This window comes from Mchenga conophoros, linkage group LG10, assembly GCF_057382185.1.
Source record: "Mchenga conophoros isolate Kocher_MC1m ecotype Shallow Benthic linkage group LG10, M_conophoros_male_GT1.1, whole genome shotgun sequence".
Taxonomy (NCBI): domain Eukaryota; kingdom Metazoa; phylum Chordata; class Actinopteri; order Cichliformes; family Cichlidae; genus Mchenga; species Mchenga conophoros.
Genome location: NC_140535.1, coordinates 35663964 through 35686259, shown reverse-complemented (window position 1 = coordinate 35686259; position 22296 = coordinate 35663964). Strand labels below are relative to the sequence as shown.

General features: G+C 43.3%; 2 protein-coding genes across 2 annotated transcripts; one reads left to right on the top strand and one right to left on the bottom strand.

Moving 5' to 3' along the window:
- Positions 1-1720: 1720 nt before the first annotated feature.
- On the bottom strand, positions 1721-2704 carry LOC146566366 (odorant receptor 131-2-like). Its single transcript, XM_085287885.1, has one exon. The coding sequence runs from the start codon at positions 2702-2704 to the stop codon at positions 1721-1723; it is 984 nt and encodes a 327-aa protein (XP_085144011.1).
- Positions 2705-20046: 17342 nt separating this feature from the next.
- Positions 20047-21036, top strand: LOC146566365 (odorant receptor 131-2-like). The gene has a single exon (XM_085288017.1). It carries the CDS (start codon positions 20047-20049, stop codon positions 20995-20997), a length of 951 nt encoding a protein of 316 aa, XP_085144143.1. The 3' UTR covers positions 20998-21036.
- The last annotated feature ends 1260 nt before the right edge of the window (positions 21037-22296 follow it).

Here is a 22296-nt window from a genome sequence, read left to right as displayed (position 1 = left end):
ACATGGCAGTGCTTAGTATTTATTATAGTTTTTTCTGTGTTCAATTGACATTTGTGTTTGTGACATTATTTGTTTACAAGTTCTAGTACCTCAAGGCCTTAGCAGAGATAGGCCTTTGTCCATGATGGCATTACATTTGCACAATCATTGTTTACTTTCTGAATAGCCAATGTGAAACATATTTATTATTAAACTATTTTGTTTACAAGGGATATACATTTTTTAGAGAGCATGGTTACATATTGTATCCTACACTTTTTATTTTGTTCAGTTAATAAATCTTAACCACTAAAAGTACTTACTACTATTGTCTTCATTTATTTTCAGTGACATTTTACAGTCCTTTAAAGTGGTAATAATATAATTGCAATGAATAGGTCTAGGGGGAATAATATTATCAAAATAACTGGAGGAATTATGCTGCCTGCCACAGCCCCATCAAATGAATAAAAAAAAAAAAAGTTTGTTTTTTTTGGCACTTGGGGGGGTTATCGTCCATTTATCGTTATCGAGGTTAACTGCTCTATTTATCGTGATATTGATTTTAGGCCATATCGCCCAGCCCTAAATAAAGTTTTTTTTATATAGCACCAAACCACAGCAACAGTCATCTCATGCATTGACGAAGCATCATTATTTAATGTGAACATATGTTAAGCAAAGTTAGCACATTATAACTTAATTTCCCACCTCATCCAATGGCAGCAACCTTTCTCTCATTGTTTTTTTGTTTTTGTTTTGTTTTTCAATTTTGAATCCATAGTTTTCAGTCACATGACTGACTCACACATGGACTGTCCAGTAGAATAAAAATCTCACCTGTCCCAAATCAAGACCACTCAGATCATCTGTTCATGGAAAAAAAGCTACGATACAAGGAGAAACTACACATTTTGGGGACTCGTGATCCATATTCTCCCCCAGCAACTGTCCCACAGCCCCTGTTTGGTGACATCTACATGTATCTTGCAGAGAATCCTTCACCTCACACTGCTGCCTGAATAAAAGCTTTCAACTGCAGACCTGTAAGGCTGGGTTATTTAAGGTATGCTCTCATGTTGACGCTATAATCTATGCCATTTTGGCAGCTGTAAATAAGCAAAGTACAGCTATATATATATCACAAAGTCACAAAAGTCACCTGAAGGCGATTTATGTAATGGGGTGAATACCATACTATATACAAAAAGTCTGTGATCAAACTATTTAAGACGTTTTGTTGATTGAAAATTCACCAAATTATTTAAGACTGATAGCAGAGAACAACTTTACCAACACAAAGCACCTTTAGTTTTCCAAAGTGCTGAATTTATTTGCAGAACTTGGAACTGAAAGAAAACCCTCTAGGACACCTGCAGTAATTCCAAGGCTAAACTGCAGGTTTAGAAGTAGGACAGATGTAGGCCAATTACATCTAATTAAAAATTGCTGCAATTTCTTTGCCTGAGCAGTGCTTGAGATAGAGTGGCTGTACACAGATTACGGGGTTACACAAATGTGACGCTCTTTCCTGTTTTACCAAAGCATGTAATCATTTGAGAGAATTATAAAGAATTATGTTCCTTTAGTAAACTGCAGCAAACAATTCCTCACGTGTGTCATTTGACAACGGTATGGTTTTAAATAAAAATTCAAAAGTCAAGTCAGAAACAGGAGTTATCCAGAATTGCAGTACGGTACTTTGAGGTTTGTATGCTTGTAAGCGTGGTGTATACTCTGACTAACACTCTACTTCGATCGCAGCCTTCAGTCTTGGCTGTATGACTGAGTATTTCAGTCGACAGCAAAGATAATATATGAACACAGGTCTGATGCTTTGATCTCTGATACCATAAATCAGTGAACTCAGACATCTGGGGAAAAGGAAAATACAAACATAAAAAACAATCTGGATGCGCACAAACACTATCCTTGTTAAAACTCTTGCAAGTGCTTTGAGTAGTGGGTTACAAATGGTTGAAGAAAGACTGAGACCCAGCTGCACCAGATGTAGCAGCAGTGTGTTACAAGCCTTACGGGCTGAAGCTTTATCTGTGGAGGCCGACCTGGCTGCTACTATAACACCGATATAAGAGCATGTGATTGCCACACTTGCTGAAATAAACAGAGCACATGTGAAGGCTTTGTCGTAATCATCAGACATAGACCCACCAGACATTGCTATTTCAGAGCAAAAGTCTTTCATCTGCAGACTATCAAGGGCTCCAAAAGGAAACTCTAACAGCAGAAGAACTCGAGTCAAGATATTTAGTGAACCGATGGCCCAGATCACAATGATGGCCACACCTGTGTTGGTGATAGTGATGATGCTAGCATGCCTCAGTGGGTAGCACACAGCAACATATCTCTCCAGAGACATCACCACCAGCGTGACAGGAGAGACCACAGTTGTAAGATTGGCAAGCATGGTGAGAAAACCACATACAGGATATGTTAGTGTTATCCTACAAGCGGCAATAATATACAATAACTGACTCAGTGCCATCTGTACTGTGTCTGCAAACAGAAGGTTATACAGGAGAATGTATCGCGACGTCTCACAGAACAAAGCTTTGCTCCTTAAAGTAAAAAGCATGATTCCATTAATGCAGAGAAATAAACAACATGGCAGTGTAGTCAGAGTGGAAAATAAAACTCTTTCCAAAACCCCTTGATACTGCTGGTTAGCAGTAACATTGGTCAGAGACAGATTTGCAAGTAACATTTCAATAAAGAAATTCAGTTTTTAACATCTTCAGTGGAAATAAAACACAAAAAAGTATTCCAACATTTAAAACAGAAAGATCCACAGAGCTCTTTTCAGGTCATCCTCCTCCTGCAGGAAATTAATAGGTTAGAGGGCTGTGGCTGCTTTCAGCTAAACGGCACTGGACAGCAAGATTTTCTTACCCACACATTGTGTATATACGCTCTGTAGTCACACCTTTTCATGTGACTATCACATGTCTGCATTATTTTTTTCCAGTTTCCTTACAACCCCCCTCCTCGCGCCAGGGACATGATGACGTGAAGATTATAGTATAGTAGTAATATATTAATAGCCTGTTAAGTTGATTCCATATTGTTTAAAGCATTTTCTTCACCCCCACCCGAGATTGGGTACATAGCCAAGTGCGATAGGAGAAGGATCGTTGAGTGCGAGAGGAACTGACCTGAAAAATAGGATCATGGCCAAGCTTGAAACCTGGATCCCCTGTAGCCGGTTACCAAGATTACGTGAAGTACCCTCAGAAGGTCTGCTAGATGATGTTAATGCAGCACTACGGACGATACCTACAACCACGATTACCGACACTAACAAGCTGATATACAATACGGCAGCAGTGATCAGTGAGATGCTTGGCTACAAGTTGAACAGCCACAAGGGGCAGTACCCTCCATGGAGAAGGAGGCTAGAGGGCAAGATCAAAGTAGCACGGAGGGAGGTTAGCCAACTAACGGAGTTGCAGAAAGGTGCGACAAAGAAGGTGCATAAGAAATACAGCAAGCTGTCCATACCTGAGGCCTTGGAAACTGCCAAGCAAAGGCTCACAGCCTTGGCCAGCCGCTTGAGGAGGTACACCAGAGAGATAGAAGGCAGGAGAATAAACCAGCTGTTCTCCACAGAACCAGCAAAGGTGTACTCTCAGTGGCAAGGGAACAATAAGAGAACAGCACCACCCAGGCTGGAGATGGAGCAATACTGGAAGAGCATATGGGAGAAGGACGAAACCCATAACGGCAATGCTCAGTGGCTAGTGGATCTGAGTTCAGACCACAGCGACCTCCCTGAACAGGGTCCCGTAACCATCACAGTGGCAGATATCCAAGAAAGGGTCTCCAGTATGAAGAGTTGGACAGCACCAGGGCCCGACATGGTTCACGCCTACTGGCTAAAGAAGCTGACTGCACTCCACGAGCGTCTGGCAGCACAAATGAACCAGCTGCTAGTTAACGAGAGACACCCGGAATGGCTAACCGAAGGTCGGACGGTCCTGATCCCCAAGGACCCCAAGAAGGGACCGGTCCCCTCCAACTACCGACCAATAACCTGCCTCAGTACTACATGGAAGCTCCTGTCAGGCATCATATCGGTTAAGATGAACAGGCACATGGGTCAATACATGAGTGGGGCACAGAAAGGGATTGGCAAGAATACCAGAGGCGCAAAACACCAGCTACTGGTAGACAGAACAGTCAGCCGAGACTGCAAGACCAGACTGACCAACCTGTGCACTGCCTGGATTGATTACAAGAAGGCCTATGACTCAATGCCCCACAGCTGGATACTGGAATGCCTAGAATTGTACAAGATCAATGGGACCCTAAGAGCCTTCATCAGGAACTCAATGGGGATGTGGCGCACAACACTAGAGGCCAACTCCAAGCCCATAGCACAAGTCACCATCAAGTGCGTGATCTACCAAGGAGATGCTCTGTCCCCACTGCTGTTCTGCATAGGCCTGAACCCCCTCAGTGAGATCATTAACAAGACTGGCTACGGATACCGACTACGGAACGGAGCAGTTGTCAGCCACCTCCTGTACATGGATGACATCAAGCTGTATGCCAAGAGTGAACGAGACATCGATTCACTGATCCACACTACCAGGCTATACAGCAATGACATTGGAATGTCGTTCGGACTGGAGAAGTGTAGTCGGATGGTAACAAAGAGAGGGAAGGTAGTCAGAACTGAGGGGATTGAACTACCAGAAGGCAACATTGCAGACATAGAGGACAGTTACAAGTACCTGGGGATCCCGCAGGCAAATGGGAACCATGAAGAGGCCGCTAGAAAGGCTGCAACCACCAAGTACCTGCAGAGGGTCAGGCAAGTCCAGAGGAGTCAGCTGAATGGTAAGAACAAGATCCGGGCCATCAACACGTACGCCCTGCCCGTGATCAGGTACCCTGCTGGGGTAATAGGCTGGCCAAAGGAGGAGATAGAAGCCACTGACATAAAGACAAGAAAGCTCCTTACCATGCATGGAGGGTTTCACCCCAAGTCCAGCACCCTGAGGCTGTACGCTAAGCGGAAGGAAGGGGGCCGGGGACTGGTGAGTGTCAGCACCACAGTCCAGGATGAGACAACGAACATCCAAGAATACATTGGGAAGATGGCCCCAACTGACCGAGTGCTCAGTGAATACCTCAGGCAGCAGAAACCCAAGAAAGAGGAGGGAGACGAGGAACCATCATGGAAGGACAGGCCCCTGCACGGTATGTACCACCGGCAGATAGAGGAGGTGGCTGATATCCAGAAATCCTACCAGTGGCTGGACAAAGCTGGACTGAAAGACAGCACAGAGGCACTAATCATGGCAGCACAAGAAGAAGCTCTGAGCACAAGATCCATAGAGGCTGGGGTCTATCACACCAGGCAAGACCCCAGGTGCAGGCTGTGTAAAGATGCCCCAGAGACAATCCAGCACATAACAGCAGGGTGCAAGATACATACATGGCATGGCAAGGCATACATGGAACGCCATAACCAAGTGGCCGGCATAGTGTACAGGAACATCTGTGCCGAGTATAACCTGGAAGTCCCGAGGTCAAAATGGGAGATGCCCCCAAGGGTGGTGGAGAATGACCGAGCTAAGATCCTGTGGGACTTCCAGATACAGACGGACAAAATGGTGGTGGCTAACCAACCGGACATAGTGGTGGTAGACAAACAGAAGAAGACGGCCGTAGTGATCGACGTAGCGGTTCCGAATGACAGCAATATCAGGAAGAAGGAACACAAGAAGCTGGAGAAATACCAAGGGCTCAGAGAAGAGCTCGAGAGGATGTGGAGGGTGAAGGTAACGGTGGTCCCCGTGGTAATCGGAGCACTAGGTGCGGTGACTCCCAGGCTAGGCGAGTGGCTCCAGCAGATCCCGGGAATAACATCAGAGATCTCTGTCCAGAAGAGCGCAGTCCTGGGAACAGCTAAGATACTGCGCAGGACCCTCAAGCTCCCAGCCCTCTGGTAGAGGACCCGAGCTTGAAGGATAAACCGCCCGCAGGGGCGTGCTGGGTGTTTGTTTATATATACACACACACACACACATATGCTCTCATATATGCCATATTTACCCTATTCTTTTTCCCCGTTCCTTTCTGGAACTCTCCCCATATATGTGGCCTTCTTTTTTTCCCTCTTGTGTGTCTCTGTTGGTTTGTTTGTTTCTTTATGCTGCACCAGTGTTACTGAAAATTTATATTAAAAAAAACAAAAAAAACCACCCAGCTCACCCCAGCGGGCGGTTTATCCTTCAAGCTCGGGTCCTCTACCAGAGGGCTGGGAGCTTGAGGGTCCTGCGCAGTATCTTAGCTGTTCCCAGGACTGCGCTCTTCTGGACAGAGATCTCTGATGTTATTCCCGGGATCTGCTGGAGCCACTCGCCTAGCTTGGGAGTCACCGCACCTAGTGCTCCGATTACCACGGGGACCACCGTTACCTTCACCCTCCACATCCTCTCGAGCTCTTCTCTGAGCCCTTGGTATTTCTCTTCTCGTGTTCCTTCTTCCTGATGTTGCTGTCATTCGGAACCGCTACATCGATCACTACGGCCGTCTTCTTCTGTTTGTCTACCACCACTATGTCCGGTTGGTTAGCCACCACCATTTTGTCCGTCTGTATCTGGAAGTCCCACAGGATCTTAGCTCGGTCATTCTCCACCACCCTTGGGGGCATCTCCCATTTTGACCTCGGGACTTCCAGGTTATACTCGGCACAGATGTTCCCACAGGAACACAGAAGAGCCACCTCCACAGGACAAGACTCAGCAGTCCATCTGCAACTTAAGGATAAAGGACACTCTTTCGAGGATGCCAATGTTCACATTTTGGACAGAGAGGACAGATGGTTTGAAAGAGGAGTGAAAGAAGCCATCTATGTCCACTGTGAGCGACCATCTTTGAACAGAGGCGGGGCTTATGACACCAACTCTCTGCCATCTATAATCCAGTTTTGAGATCCCTCCCCAGACGCGTTAATGCCCACTCACATCCTGGACCATCTGACCTCAGGAATTCGCATGATAAGGTGGGGCCAGGTTTCACAATGAGCTCACCTGAAACTCTGGCTGATTGGGACCCACACCCAGTTTCACACCTTGTCTTAGGCGATTAGAGGATCATCAGGGGGTCCCTCTGTCCCTCTGTGGGGGGTCACTCCCACTAGGTTTATATCTGGGACTCTCCACCATTTGACCTTAGAACTGAAGAAGCTTCTCGGATGAGAGGTGAAACGTCTTCAAGCAACTTAAAGAAGTCCAGACGCTTTTCTTTGCAAGCTCCTTAAACTTTATAAGTCTTATCCTCTCCTGTGCTAAAGTTTAGAATGGCTAGCATTAGCTACATGTGGTAGTGCAAAATGAGCATCACATCATCCAGTACAAGTGACTAGCACAAATGCTTTGCTTTGTTAGAATTGTTATTGTAAATGAAATGTTATTTACCTCGAAATGTCTTTTACAAAAGCTTGCAAGTCCACCATGCAACGCACCATATGTGAATTTGCCTGGGTTAGTGAAGTGGGAACTTGAAATCAGAAGTTACAGTGGAAATAAAATACGTTATCTATTCAATTTCTTTAAGTAATTACAACTTGAATTTTATTTTGAGCCCACTGACATTGGGATTTAATTTGAAATTACATATAAAATGAATTTAATGTAATTACCAACATTATTAATTCAACACAACCCCAAAAAAGAAAGTTTGCAACTTAGAATTTTTATGTTGTAGCCATGGATTTAATCAAGTGAAGGTAAAAGGCCTGATGAATTACTTTTTAGAGTGTATTGAAGCATTTTTGGTTGGCACTGTTCAACAAATAATCAGCACATATGCACCAAATCTCTCAGATGTTAGCTGTTACATGTTAATATACTTCAGCATGGAGCTATTTTTATATATCTAATATGAGATATAAGTAGTTGTGCAGTTTACCTGTCAAATAAATCTGAGAATAAGGGTTTTCCTCTTGTTTTTATACGGTTTCAAATTTCAATGTAACTGTTTATGAGTTTTTTCTATTGAGCATACTTAAAAGGCCCAGTAGTAGTCAACTAGTTGGATCACTCAGATTTGACGCACTAGTAAATCAACGCCCATGGGATCCATTAAGGACACTGAAGTGAACTTTTCTCGATTTGCCTTTGACTTCTTGTTAACTTTCCCATAATTTGTCTCTGCTGGGATGCACATCATCTGCTCCCCACGAAGACTGCTAATCAATACCCATGGGATTCATTAATCATGTCAATATTTACTAAAAGCATTAATTAGTTAGGTTCTGAATATTTAATGTAATTAAATGAGTTATCAGGAGACTTTGTTAGATGGGAGCTTTCTCTCTGTGGTACCTCTGAGTGGTTTCAGCCACTGAAAAACAACAATGCCACAACAACAACATTTAGACTTAGCACATTAGGAAAATGGCAGTGGTTAATTAAGAAAACAGGAGCAAAGACACAGTAAAAAAAAGAAAATGCTGATGTTGATGATGAAATCCAAGAGAGGAAAAACTAATGGATACAGACAAAAACTGATTTATATTTTTCTTCTAATATATTTTCTACAGTTAAAAAAATGTAAAGGTACAACCAACTCTTGCGTCTTTGCCATTGTCTATTTATCATTAATACCAAAAAAGTAAAGCCACCCACAGCCAAAAAAGACTAAAAACACAACACTGTCAAGCACTGTGACACACATTGTAACATATGACGTGCAGTTTTCGGTTTGGATCCATGCACATATTAAAACTTACACTTTCCTTTTCGTCACTTTTGTTTTGAATTTTTTCAAGTGACAGGATCATCTGTGGACATGATGATTGGGAGACTTCTGTGTTTTTGGTGGGGGTGTCTTTGTGTTGTAAGTTAACTCAAGGGTACTATCATTAATTAACAACTTCATTCACACACTTGAGCTGATATGCAACCAGATATCATGACAAAGCATGTAATTGACACGCCTGTCCACCATGTCCATTTCATGCTTTACCTCTACAAAACATGAAAAGTAAACACATGTGGAAGCTACAGTAAGCTGCAATACCAACAGAGGGAGAAACTAATTTTCAAGCCAACATAGAAATAATCACAGGAAAGTGTTTAAACAGACATTATTAACACACACACACACACACACACATACACACATACACACACACACACACATATATACGCACACACATATACATATATATATAAAAACACCCAGCACGCCCCTGCGGGCGGTTTATCCTTCAAGCTCGGGTCCTCTACCAGAGGCCTGGGAGCTTGAGGGTCCTGCGCAGTATCTTAGCTGTTCCCAGGACTGCGCTCTTCTGGACAGAGATCTCCGATGTTATTCCCGGGATCTGCTGGAGCCACTCGCCTAGCTTGGGAGTCACCGCACCTAGTGCTCCGATTACCACGGGGACCACCGTCACCTTCACCCTCCACATCCTCTCGAGCTCTTCTCTGAGCCCTTGGTATTTCTCTTCTCGTGTTCCTTCTTCCTGATGTTGCTGTCATTCGGAACCGCTACATCGATCACTACGGCCGTCTTCTTCTGTTTGTCTACCACCACTATGTCCGGTTGGTTAGCCACCACCATTTTGTCCGTCTGTATCTGGAAGTCCCACAGGATCTTAGCTCGGTCATTCTCCACCACCCTTGGGGGCATCTCCCATTTTGACCTCGGGACTTCCAGGTTATACTTGGCACAGATGTTCCTGTACACTATGCCGGCCACTTGGTTATGGCGTTCCATGTATGCCTTGCCTGCTAGCATCTTGCACCCTGCTGTTATGTGCTGGATTGTCAATGTCATTGCTGTATAGCCTGGTAGTGTGGATCAGTGAATCAATGTCTCGTTCACTCTTGGCATACAGCTTGATGTCATCCATGTACAGGAGGTGGCTGACAACTGCTCCGTTCCATAGTCGGTATCCGTAGCCAGTCTTGTTAATGATCTCACTGAGGGTGTTCAGGCCTATGCAGAACAGCAGTGGGGACAGAGCATCTCCTTGGTAGATCCCGCACTTGATGGTGACTTGTGCTATGGGCCTCTAGTGTTGTGCGCCACATCCCCATTGAGTTCCTGATGAAGGCTCTTAGGGTCCCATTGATCTTGTACAATTCTAGGCATTCCAGTATCCAGCTGTGGGGCATTGAGTCATAGGCCTTCTTATAATCAATCTAGGCAGTGCAAAGGTTGGTCAGTCTGGTCTTGCAGTCTCGGCTGACTGTTCTGTCTACCAGTAGCTGGTGTTTTGCGCCTCTGGTATTCTTACCAATTCCTTTCTGTGTCCTGCTCATGTACTGACCCATGTGCCTGTTCATCTTAGCCGATATGATGCCTGACAGGAGCTTCCATGTGGTACTAAAGCAGGTTATTGGTCGGTAGTTGGAGGAGACCGGTCCCTTCTTGGGGTCCTTGGAGATCAGGACCGTCCGACCTTCGGTTAGCCATTCCGGGTGTCTCTCGTTAACTAGCAGCTGGTTCATTTGTGCTGCCAGACGCTCGTGGAGTGCAGTCAGCTTCTTTAGCCAGTAGGCGCGAACCATGTCTGGCCCTGGTGCTGTCCAACTCTTCATACTGGAGACCCTTTCTTGGATATCTGCCACTGTGATGGTTACTGGACCCTGTTCAGGGAGGTCGCTGTGGTCTGCCCTCAGATCCACTAGCCACTGAGCATTGCCGTTATGGGTTGCGTCCTTCTCCCATATGCTCTTCCAGTATTGCTCCATCTCCAGCCTTGGTGGTGCTGTTCTCTTATTGTTCCCTTGCCACTGAGAGTACACCTTTGCTGGTTCTGTGGAGAACAGCTGGTTTATTCTCCTGCCTTCTATCTCTCTGGTGTACCTCCTCAAGCGGCTGGCCAAGGCTGTGAGCCTTTGCTTGGCAGTTTCCAAGGCCTCAGGTATGGACAGCTTGCTGTATTTCTTATGCACCTTCTTTGTCGCACCTTTCTGCAACTCCGTTAGTTGGCTAACCTCCTTCCGTGCTACTTTGATCTTGCCCTCTAGCCTCCTTCTCCATGGAGGGTACTGCCCCTTGTGGCTGTTCAACTTGTAGCCAAGCATCTCACTGATCACTGCTGCCGTATTGTATATCAGCTTGTTATATATATATATGTACATACGTACATACACGTACATACGTACACGTACGTACGTACGTGTATATATGTACGTACGTGTATATATATACGTATGTACGTACATACGTGTATGTACGTACGTACGTACGTGTATATATGTACGTACGTGTATATATATACGTATGTACGTACATACGTGTATGTACGTACGTACGTACGTGTATATATGTACGTACGTGTATATACATACGTATGTACGTACATACGTACGTACATACGTATGTACGTGTATATACGTACGTACGTACGTACATACACGTATGTACGTACATATGTATATATATACACGTACGTACATATATACACGTACGTACATATATATATAACAAGCTGATCTACAATACGGCAGCAGTGATCAGTGAGATGCTTGGCTACAAGTTGAACAGCCACAAGGGGCAGTACAGTATATACACATATATACACATATACACACATATATACACACATATACACACATATACACGTACGTATGTACGTACCATAAGACTCATATGTGACGCTCTAGCCAAAGTAATTGTTTGCTAAAATGCATCCACCACAATAGTTTAAGATCTGGGTTAGAGAAATTCTCCTTCAGTGCAATGTGGCTGTGGTGGCACCATCATTGAGCAAAAAAACTAAGCAGTATGACAGTAACCATGTAGTGACTGTCAGCAGTGATGCTCACGTAATCATTCTTGTCTGCTACAGAATTTACAGAAAGTCATACATCATATTATTTTTGCCTGCCTTGCCATGTTCTTTGTTCAGAGCGCTCTTAAAAGGTTTCTGACAATTAAGAATGTCCTTACCTGATTTTAAGGGACATCAAGAAAAATGAACATAATACTTCAGTACTACAGTGTTTGTCTCTTCAATTTCATGTTGATTTTAAAGTCCTATTAAAGACTAATCTGGCTTATAATGAAACATTAAATACCCTTGCTCCATTGTCCATTAAGCACTGGTCACTGAGCTCCATGAATGGGGCTTCACTAGATTCCTAATAGATAGATAGAGAGTGTAATAAGAAATGTTTATAAATAAGTACAGTGCAAGTGTCCATGAATGTTAACAGCACAGTTAACATTCAATCAGGATTTTTACCAATGGCAGCATCTTGCAGAGAAGAGGGAGTCTTGTCTTGTTTCTCTTTGTTCATGTGTGTGTGTGTGTGTGTGTGTGTGTGTGTGTGTGTGTGTGTGTGTATACATATATACACGTACGTACGTGTATATGTACGTACACATACACACACACACTAGAGCGTCATATATGAGTCTTATGGTATCATAGTCACAATGTGTATTCATATTAATTTTAGGCACTTTAACTGCTGTGTCGCTTGAACTTGTGCAGTATTTAACTTTAAGGTGTTTTAAAGAAAACTACACTATACATCAGCGGTCTCCAACCTTTTTTGCGCCACGCACCGGTTTATGCCCGACAATATTTTCACAGACCGGCCTTTAAGGTGTCGCGGATAAATACAACAAAATAAAACTAGTACCGGTACCGAAAAAAAGAAAATTTATTCATAACACACGTGAAAAGACCCAGGAAAACCGAGTAAACGATAAAAACGATAACAAAATAACGCTGAAAACCGATAAAAACCCTGAAAACTATACATTTCACACCTGAGCCTCAACTCTCGCGCCCCGGTACCAAACGACTCGCGGACCGGTACCGGTCTGAGGCCCGAGGGTTGGGGACCGCTGCTATACATTACTTAATAATAAAATATACTGTAAGTATCCAAGCTTTTCATTTTTTTGCAAACTGTATTATAAATTAAGATCTTTAACATTTATTTATTTACTTCAAATTATTTATTATTGTTAACAAGTTCAGATCTTTAAGATGTAGGGAAAGTCTTCAGGAAAAGCAGTGAAGACTAAAGTTTTCTCCATTCGTACTTGTTTGTGCTTGTTAAGTGTGCCTATGCCAAGAGGCACACTTATTACTATTCCTCGGATTTATTATTCTTATTATTATTCTTCATCTTCCGCCTAAATTTCGGCGCTTAACTTGTATGTAACTTGCGTGTAACTTGCCCCAAAGCCGCGCTACCCAGCTAGCGCCGCATGGCAGCTAGCTGGGTAGCCTGTGTATGATCACATACACACTTGTCTGACGCCCAGGCCGGGCTGGCTGACACCCAGGCCGGCTCACGCTCTCGTTTCACCCCCTAGTCTTTCGTGATGACTCTTGGTTGGGTGCTGGATTTATTTTTCATTTATATGGGCTGGTGATTCATTTATTCATTTTAGTAACGGTAAAAACAGTGAAAGGTGGTGGATTGTCCAGATGCTGTTCGATGTGGAAAAAGTAACTCAGTTGTTAGGTGGTGGCTACGGCGGAGCTACAACAGAGGGCAGCTAGCCACCGGTGTATGACAGAAAGGAGATGGGGAAAAAGAGAGATGCGAGGCAGCCGCCAAGCGACTGGGCCTGGCTTACACCGAGAGCGGTTCTCTGTCTCGTTTCACCCCCCCTCCCTCTCTCTCACGCCGTTCTTTTTAAGTATGGTTGTGTTCTCATTGTTGTTGATTTTAACATACTCACTTGCTGTAAGGATGACCCATTTGCTAAAGACTTCCTTGCCTTAACGGACTCTTTTAACCTGGCTCAGTGGGTTAATGACCCAACCCATGTTAAAGGACATACTTTGGACTTGGTTTTCTCATGTGGTCTGGACATTTGTATCAAGGATATAAGTGCTGCTGGGATCTCGGATCATTGCCCAGTTATTTTTGATACTGGCTTATGCACTAATGAACTACATCCTGTGGCTCCCTTTCGCCCGCTACGTGTAATTAATGTTGAAGCGATGTCAAACTTCTCTATGTCTTTCTTGGATTCTGCATCTGTCACTCCCGACTGTTGTTCTTTGCGTTCGGTTGATGACTGTGCTAATACCTTGTTATCGTTATTTTCTTCTATCCTTGATACTGTTGCCCCCATTAAGATGAAGCGCCCCAGAACCTACTCTTGGTGTTGGCTTAACGACACTACGCGCGCTCTACGTCGCGTGTGTTGGCGTGCTGAGAGAAGGTGGGAAAAAGATAAGCTTCAGGTTTCTCACGACATGCTTCAGCCTCTTTTTTTTTCTTTTTTTTTTTTCCTTTTCTTTTTTCTTTCTTCTTTTCTTTTTAATAAGCCTAGGCTGCATGAGGCTTCCCATGATCGTTTCTTCTTCACTCATGTATTTACACACCCCTCTGCATTTAATCATTAGTTATTATTCATCTCTGGCTCTCTTCCACTCTGTGTTTTTTGTCCGCCCTTCTTTAAACCCTTCTTTTTTTTTTCTTTTTTTTTTATAATTATGAATTTATTTTATTTTCAGTTGCAAACGGGACAGACATAACTGTGGGATAGGACAGGGGGAAAGAATGAAAGAAAACCAAAGGGGAGAAGAGACGGTGAGAAGGGGGGGAAGAGAGAAAAAACAAAAAACAAAAAAAAACTCCTGGGTCACCTGTATGGAGAAAAAAAAAACAGAGGAGACAGCAAACAACAAAGAGCAACATAATAATAGAAAAAAAAGCACCATCACAATAAACTAGCTAGCCATAGATATCAATAGTTACTAAATAATAAACGATATTGTGCAACACTCAAGATAGACAGTGCACAGTGTGCTTTGAGGCAGCAGCCAAGAAAGCTGTAGTCCGCGTCTGTGAATATGTGTACACCTGTGTGCATACCTGTGTGGATCAGCATGCTTGCATTCCAAAGGTTTCTCCATGTAAAGATCTGCTAGGGAGTGTGGGGAGCCACAGCCCCGTCCTTTATGGTATCAAGCAGGTATGGAGGAGATCAAAACTCCAGACATCCAGAGGCCCCCAGAACACAAGAGACCAAGGAAGACCAACAGAGGGGCAGCCGCGCCACTGTCCCAGAAAGAGCTGAGGAGAGTCCCAGATGAGGGCTCATTCAGCAGCCGCGGAGCAGAAGCCAGGGGGAGTTGCAGTGACGCGCCCGCGAGCTCCGCCGGCAGCCAGCTGTGCCTGAGTGACCGAGCCCCAGGCCGAGAGGCCGGGGGCACCCCACCTCCGAAATGGCCCGAGCGAGCCCCAATAAGCGGCTGCGAAGGAGTGAGCCGGTGTGTACCTGGACGCCCATCCCCGGACACAAAGAACCACCAACGCACCGATGTCTGAGGGGGTCCGCCACTGGCAGGGGAAGTGGTGGTAGGGGGAGATAGGCCTCCAAACCTTGGAGGGCCTGAGATGTCCCCAGAGAGGTGGCGCCTGACACCCAACCTGACATATAGACACAGACATACAGGCACACACAGATACAAACATCCATTCCCACCCTCATGCTCTCATATGCACTTACTCCACACTCAACCAACGTGGAGACAGACATAAAGAGACGCTGTACACACGATCACACTCCCCAAGCGTACTCTACAAACCGGGTCTAGGTGCCCCCGCCCCTGGAGGGGGGAACTGCACCCAGACCCAGGTGGTGTTTCCCTTTTCCCTGCGGTGGGGGGAGGCAGACCGCCCCGACTCTGCACCAGCAGGAAGGCTCCACACTCCAGACCACAGTCGGACGGCCAACTCCTCCTCCTAGTCCTAGCCCCCCTGCTCCAGCAGGTCGCAGAGAACGGGGGTGAGAGAAGACTCCGAACCTCCCTCCACCCGCTCATTGTAATGTTGATGCATGTGTGTTCTAAGGTGCATTTAAAACCCAGGAGGGCATGGAGCTACCTGCCAGAGAGCAGCAGGTAAGCGCATGGTCCCTCCTGCTAGCCCTCAATGTCTACGTGTATTTAAAATTGAGAGGTGGGCAACGATGCCAGGGGTGGGGTGTACACCCTGATGGTACTTTGGACTCCGTGTATCGTGCCCACCCCCAAGATCCTATATGTATGTGTAATGAGAGTGTGAGTAATGTGAATGTCTAAGTTGTGGGATAAAATTGAGGCAGAGGCAGCCAGAAGGGGACAGAGGGGGGGGGGGGGGGGTAGCCTCTTCTGCACCCTGGTGACATACCCCTACTCCAAGGCCCTGCATGTGTGGGTGGTTGTGGTGGAGCGGGAAGAGGGAGGCAGCTGGAGATGGGGAGGGAAGGAAGGGATTTAAGGGGGATTTAAGAGTAAGAAAATGTGCCGCACTTGGTGGTGTTTGTAATTCAACTTGACTGAGGTTAAATTTCTTTTTTATTATGGATTTAATTTGTTGATATTCTAAAAACCTTTTCTTGTTGATCCCATATTGTGCAACTAGTATGTCAAATGGGATAAATTCTGTTCCCTCCAATATATGTTCTAAGTGTTTAATTCAGCCTCTTAAAATTCCAAAGTTTTTTTGTTTTTTTTTTCTGCTCTTGCTCTTGACGAAGGCGGTCGCACTTTTCTCCTCTCCTCCTCTCCCTTAGCGCTTAGCCTCTTATGTCCTTGTCTAGTCTCGTGTTTTTTGTATTGCTTTTCCCTGGAACACTCTCTCACAGTCTGTTTCTCTCTCTCTCCTTCTCTTTATTCACAAACAAGTGATGTATTCTCTCCACCTGTATAAGCGACACCACAGCGTACACCCCTAGTTATACACACACATCTATGGGCGCACTAAGGTTTGTTACATGGAATATAAATGGAGCTGGCTCCAGAGAAAAGAGGTTAAAAATATTTAACCAACTCAAATAACTACAGGCAGATGTTGTCCTTTTACAAGAGACCCACAGACCTCTTAGAGGTTCGAATGAACTTAAAACACCTGAGTTTCCTAATGTGTTCTCAGCTTGTTATAATTCTAGACAAAGGGGAGTAGCAATTTTAATACATAAAAATATTAATTTCACAGTACTCGATAAAGTTATAGATCCAGAGGGCAGATTCTTAATCATTAAACTATCTATACTTGATAAAAAGCTATGTATTGCAAGTGTATATGGTCCAGATGTTGATGATCCCTCATTCTTTCACGGTTTTTTCAGTGCACTCTCTGAACACTTAGATGGCACACTCATTCTTGGCGGCGACCTCAACCTTGGACTAAATGAAGACATGGATAGGCTCAATACAGCGGGAACTCAGCGCAATTGGCAGTCCACAAATATAATCAAACAGTATATGAGCGACTTTGGCCTTTGCAATGCATGGCGCTCCCTTCACCCCAACAGTAAGGAATATACTTTTTTCTCACATGTTCATCACTTCTACTCTTGTCTGAATTATTTTCTGGTCAGCAGCTCACTGCTGAGCGACATTTCAGACACTGAGATTCACCCTATAGCTGTCAGCGACCATGCTCCTGTATCTTTAACACTAATGCACAAGAATAATACTACGCCAAGAAAAAACTGGAGATTTCATATATCACTACTTAAAGATGAAGACTTTATTAAATATTTTAAAAAAGAGTGGACTTCATATTTGGACTATAATGACACTCCCGAAACATCAGCTTCTGTTCTATGGGAAGCAGGGAAAGCTGTGATGAGAGGTAAAATAATTTCTTTCTCATCACATAAAAAGAAAGAAGAAAACAAAAATATTCAGGAATTAGAAAAAACATCGAATCACTAGAAGAAGCCTACGCGTCCCACCAAGATCAGGAAACATTCCCAAAACATTCCCCAAACTGTACCGATACTTTGTCGACACCGTTTTGCTGTTTTGCTCCATACTGACACCTGCTGGACCTTAAATATCATTGCAGGCAACTTACTTGAGACTCACAACAGACACGGATTCAATGACCTGGTCATTCTTGTACACTGTAAGGTATTGTACTTTCTATGGAATCATTTTATATCTTTTATATCTGCAAATATTGTGAATGACATTAAGTGAAATGTATTGTGAATATAATATTACCCATTTAAATGTAATTGATTTAGAGTTTATAAATTTCTATTCAGAAAAATAAGTTTATTCAATGTTTTTGCATTAGGTCTACTGCGTTTTTTTTTTTTGACACCATTTCCCCAGCTTTGGAGAACTCAGAGGCACAGATGAAGCTGGGGAACACAAAAGCTGTAAAGCCAGGTGGAAAAGGTTTGGATAAGATGTCTTCCTATTCCCCCAGTACGTGAAAGGATCCTCTGGTCTTGGAATGTTTCTCTCCACAATACTAAGGGGTTGACAGTCCTTTATTATAAAATTCAGGACTGCCAGAAGCTTGATACATGCGTTGGTGTGTCAGTGTTGGACCCATCACTAGTATACACCTAGCGTTTTGCTTGAGCCAGTTAACACTGAGCCAGTTAGTATTTCCCTGCTGGCAGATACTGTGCTTTCCTTCTAAGGACAGTTTTGTTTCCATGTCAAACGGGAATATTCAGAAACATTGCATTTCCGAGCTAGACAGCGTGAGTCAGGATATTGTCGCTGAACCCAGTGTTTTCTGTGACCTAAATGTTTCTGAGCACTATACAGATGTCTATGATTTTGGTGTGTGTGAAGCTGACCAACAAGCTAGCGAAATTATCACTTCTGATTTTCGAAGTGACTTTCATGTTTTTACATCTGTGGACTATGTAGCTCCTGGGTCCAAGCCTGCTAGCATCCTGTTCCCATGAACTGTTTAATTTCCCAGTCAGATCCTATTAACGTTGTTCAGCTCACACCACTGGAGAGTATTGTTGATGTTGCTGTACCTGTGGATGGTGCAGCCCCCCAGCCAGTATATGCTGAGGCTGCCTGTGTTAAGACTCCAGCTTCCATAACCATGCATGGGTTGAAGAGTACAAGCCCAGAGTCTGTCTGTTCAGAAACTGTTTCTGTTTTTCCTCGTGGACTCTTTCAAACTGTGCATTTGATGCCTGCTAAAGTTAGGAGCAACAAGGTTTTGTCTGCTATACATAAACTGGCAAAAGAATTTGGTTTGAGCACTGCAGAGCTGGTTGCACAGGTTAACTTTTCTGTCCCCCAGTCATGTCAGTTTAACTCTGTGTTCCATGCTTTTCAGCCAGTTGTCCTAGACCCTGTGTGTACTACGTCTCTGGCTGCTTCACACCCTGTATATGGGGGTTCAGGAGAACCACTCCAGCTGTTCCTCGTCTCTGCTGGAGGGTCCGAGGCGCCTCCGTCTGGTCCTGCCTCGTCTGGTCCTGCCTCGTCTGTGAGTCGCCGCCGTCTTCTGCGCAGCCACTTTTCATGTAGCTTAAGCATATTCAATAATCAAGCCTGCTCATGCTCTCCAAAGTTTACACAACACAGCTCATCAATACTAGCTCCAATAAACTTACAAACAGAATTTTATAGAAAAACATGACTGTTAAATATGACTGCCTCCACTTAATCTTCCTAAACAATGTGGCCTCCCAAACACAATACACAGCAAACATCAAATCACCACAAACAACCAAACTTATCAGCAATTAACTCCAAAATTTTAGGAACTGGGGTTTTGAAAAGTGGTAGTCAGGTAATTCAGAACCACCCTAACAAAAATTTAAAGCCGTATGCATTATTACCTTACACTACATGTGAGAAGAAGGATTACATCAGCGCTTAATGAGCTGGTAAATTTGCTGACGTGTTGCATCTTGTGAAGAGGCTTCAAGGACAAACATTATAAATTGTAAGTGAATTCAAGAAAACACTGCAGAACAGCTCTGCCCACATCACAACAAATACTAACAATAGGATGCTAACACTGCACAGATTTACTGTACTTGCATTCTGCAGTCATTTTCTCTTACATTGGTGTGATTGTAGCTGCCAGGTCAGCCTCCACAGACAAAGCCTTGGCCTTTAAAGCTCGTAACACACTGCTCTTGAATCTGATGCAGCTGTTCCTCAGCCTCTCCTCAACTATTTACTACCCATTACTCGTGCCTCTTTTAATGATTGTTACAAGGATAGTACTTGTTTACTGTACTTGCATTTTGTTTTGTGTTTCTTGTAAATATTGGGCATTATACTTTTGTATTTCAGTGATTTTAACAGCTTAATATTTCAGGTCTTACATTTTCTCTTCAATGACAAGCACATCACAGACTCTCACTAACATCACAGTCCAGTCTCCAGGGTTAGCAGAACGAGTCATGATTTCTACTCTGACAACACTTCCGACCTGTGTGTTTCTTTTCATCAATGGCATCATGTTGTTCACTCTGAGGAGTAAACCTGTGTTTCGTGAGACCTGCCGTTATATTCTTCTGTATAACCTGCTTTTTGCGGACACTGTGCAGCTGGCACAGAGTCAGATTCATTTCCTTCTTGCAGTTCTTAGAATAACAGTGTCATATCCTGTATGTACTTTTCTTGTCAACTTCACTCATCTCACATCTGTGATATCTCCTCTCACGCTGGTTGTGACGCCTCTTGAGAGATATGTTGCTGTGTGCTACCCACTGAGACATGCAACCATCATCACCATCAGAAACACAGGGGCAGCTATCACTGTGATTTGGGCCATCAGTTTTTTAAACATTATTATTCGCACTCTGTTGTTTTTATCACTATTTGAAGAGTTGGGTGATTTAGAGGTGAAAGGCTTTTGTGGTGACATCGCTATTCTGCTCGGGACAAAGTCTGATCGTTTTGACAAAGCTTTCACTTGTATTGTGGTTGTGGCTGCTGGTGTGGCAGTCATTTTCTCTTACATTGGTGTGATTGTAGCAGCCAGGTCAGCCTCCACAGACAAAGCCTTGGCCTTTAAAGCTCGTAACACACTGCTCTTGAATCTGATGCAGCTGTTCCTCAGCCTCTCCTCAACTATTTACTACCCATTACTCGTGCCTCTTTTAATGATTGTTACAAGGATAGTACTTGTTCGCATTCAGAATGTTTTTTATCTTCTCTTTATTATCGTACCCAGGTGTCTGACTTCTCTCATTTATGGACTAAGAGATCAGACTATCAGACCTGTCCTCATATATCATCTGTGCTGTCGATTGAAATGCCCAGTGGCAGAAGACAAGGGATGACATGTTTAGTTTGCATGGAGGCCTTTGTTGGTCTGCATATTTTAGTCTCGTGATTTAAAGCAACAGTTTTCATTTTTTCAAACAACAAATGAACGATAGGTATTATTGTTCAACGAAGCATAGATAGCTGTAGCCATTTTTTACCACATTTTCCAAGTCTGCTTGAGGCGCTTACCGAATCAGAATACTTTATTGATCCCTAGGGGAAATTCTTTATCATTACAGTGCTCCATTATAAACAAACAGTAAAAAGACAGTAAAAAAAGACTAGAGATGGCACGATACCACTTTTTTATGTCCGATACCGATATCATAAATTTGGATATCTGCCGATACCGATATGAATCCGATATAGTGTTTTTTAATCAACAAAACTGTTTTTTTAAATATCTTGCTGCATTTTGTATAAGTTCATACTCAAGTTTAAAACAACAACTACACTAAAGCTATTCTGTTATACCTGTATGCAAAAAAAATATTTCATAGTTCAGCAATACTGATCAATCTAATAAACTTAAACCTACACCATCCTCCCTATTCTGGTATTTTAAAGAGTACTTAGCGTAAATATTAAGCAACCTAACTAATAGGGTTCCAACTCCCAGCAACAACAAAAATAAATAAATAAAAAATAGGGAACCACCCCTCACGCTCCACCTCATGATGCTTAATCGACGTAATCAACCTTAATTTGATGCAGTGTGAAAAAAATGCACAGAAATCAATTATTTTTCAAGAAATATTAAATAGATTCAACATCTTTCTTCAACAAAATTGCAGACTGCACAGATGGTACCTTCCCAAAGGAAAAAGTACTATAGCTTACTAGGGTATATATATTAGACTTAATAGTTACTATATAAGATAAGATAAGATAAGATAGAACTTTATTAATCCCTCGGGTGGGTTCCTCTGGGAAATTCGACTTCCAAAAAGCACAGCAACGACCGAAGTTACAGTTACAGAATTGTTATATATATATATATATATATATATATATATATATATATATATATATATATATATATATATATATATATATATACACACACACACACACACACACACACACACACATATATAAATACAGAGACAAATATAAATAAAATATACGAAGGGGATAAATAGAATAAATAGGAATAAAAAATAAAAATACAAGTGAATTGCACATTTCAAGTATTGAGTCTATTGCACTGTTGACTATTTACAAAAAGTATTGCACAAGGTATTGTACAGTGAGGTGAAGAGGCACTACAGCTTAGTTGTTCCCCCCTCCTTTGTCCTCCTGTTTCCCCTCCC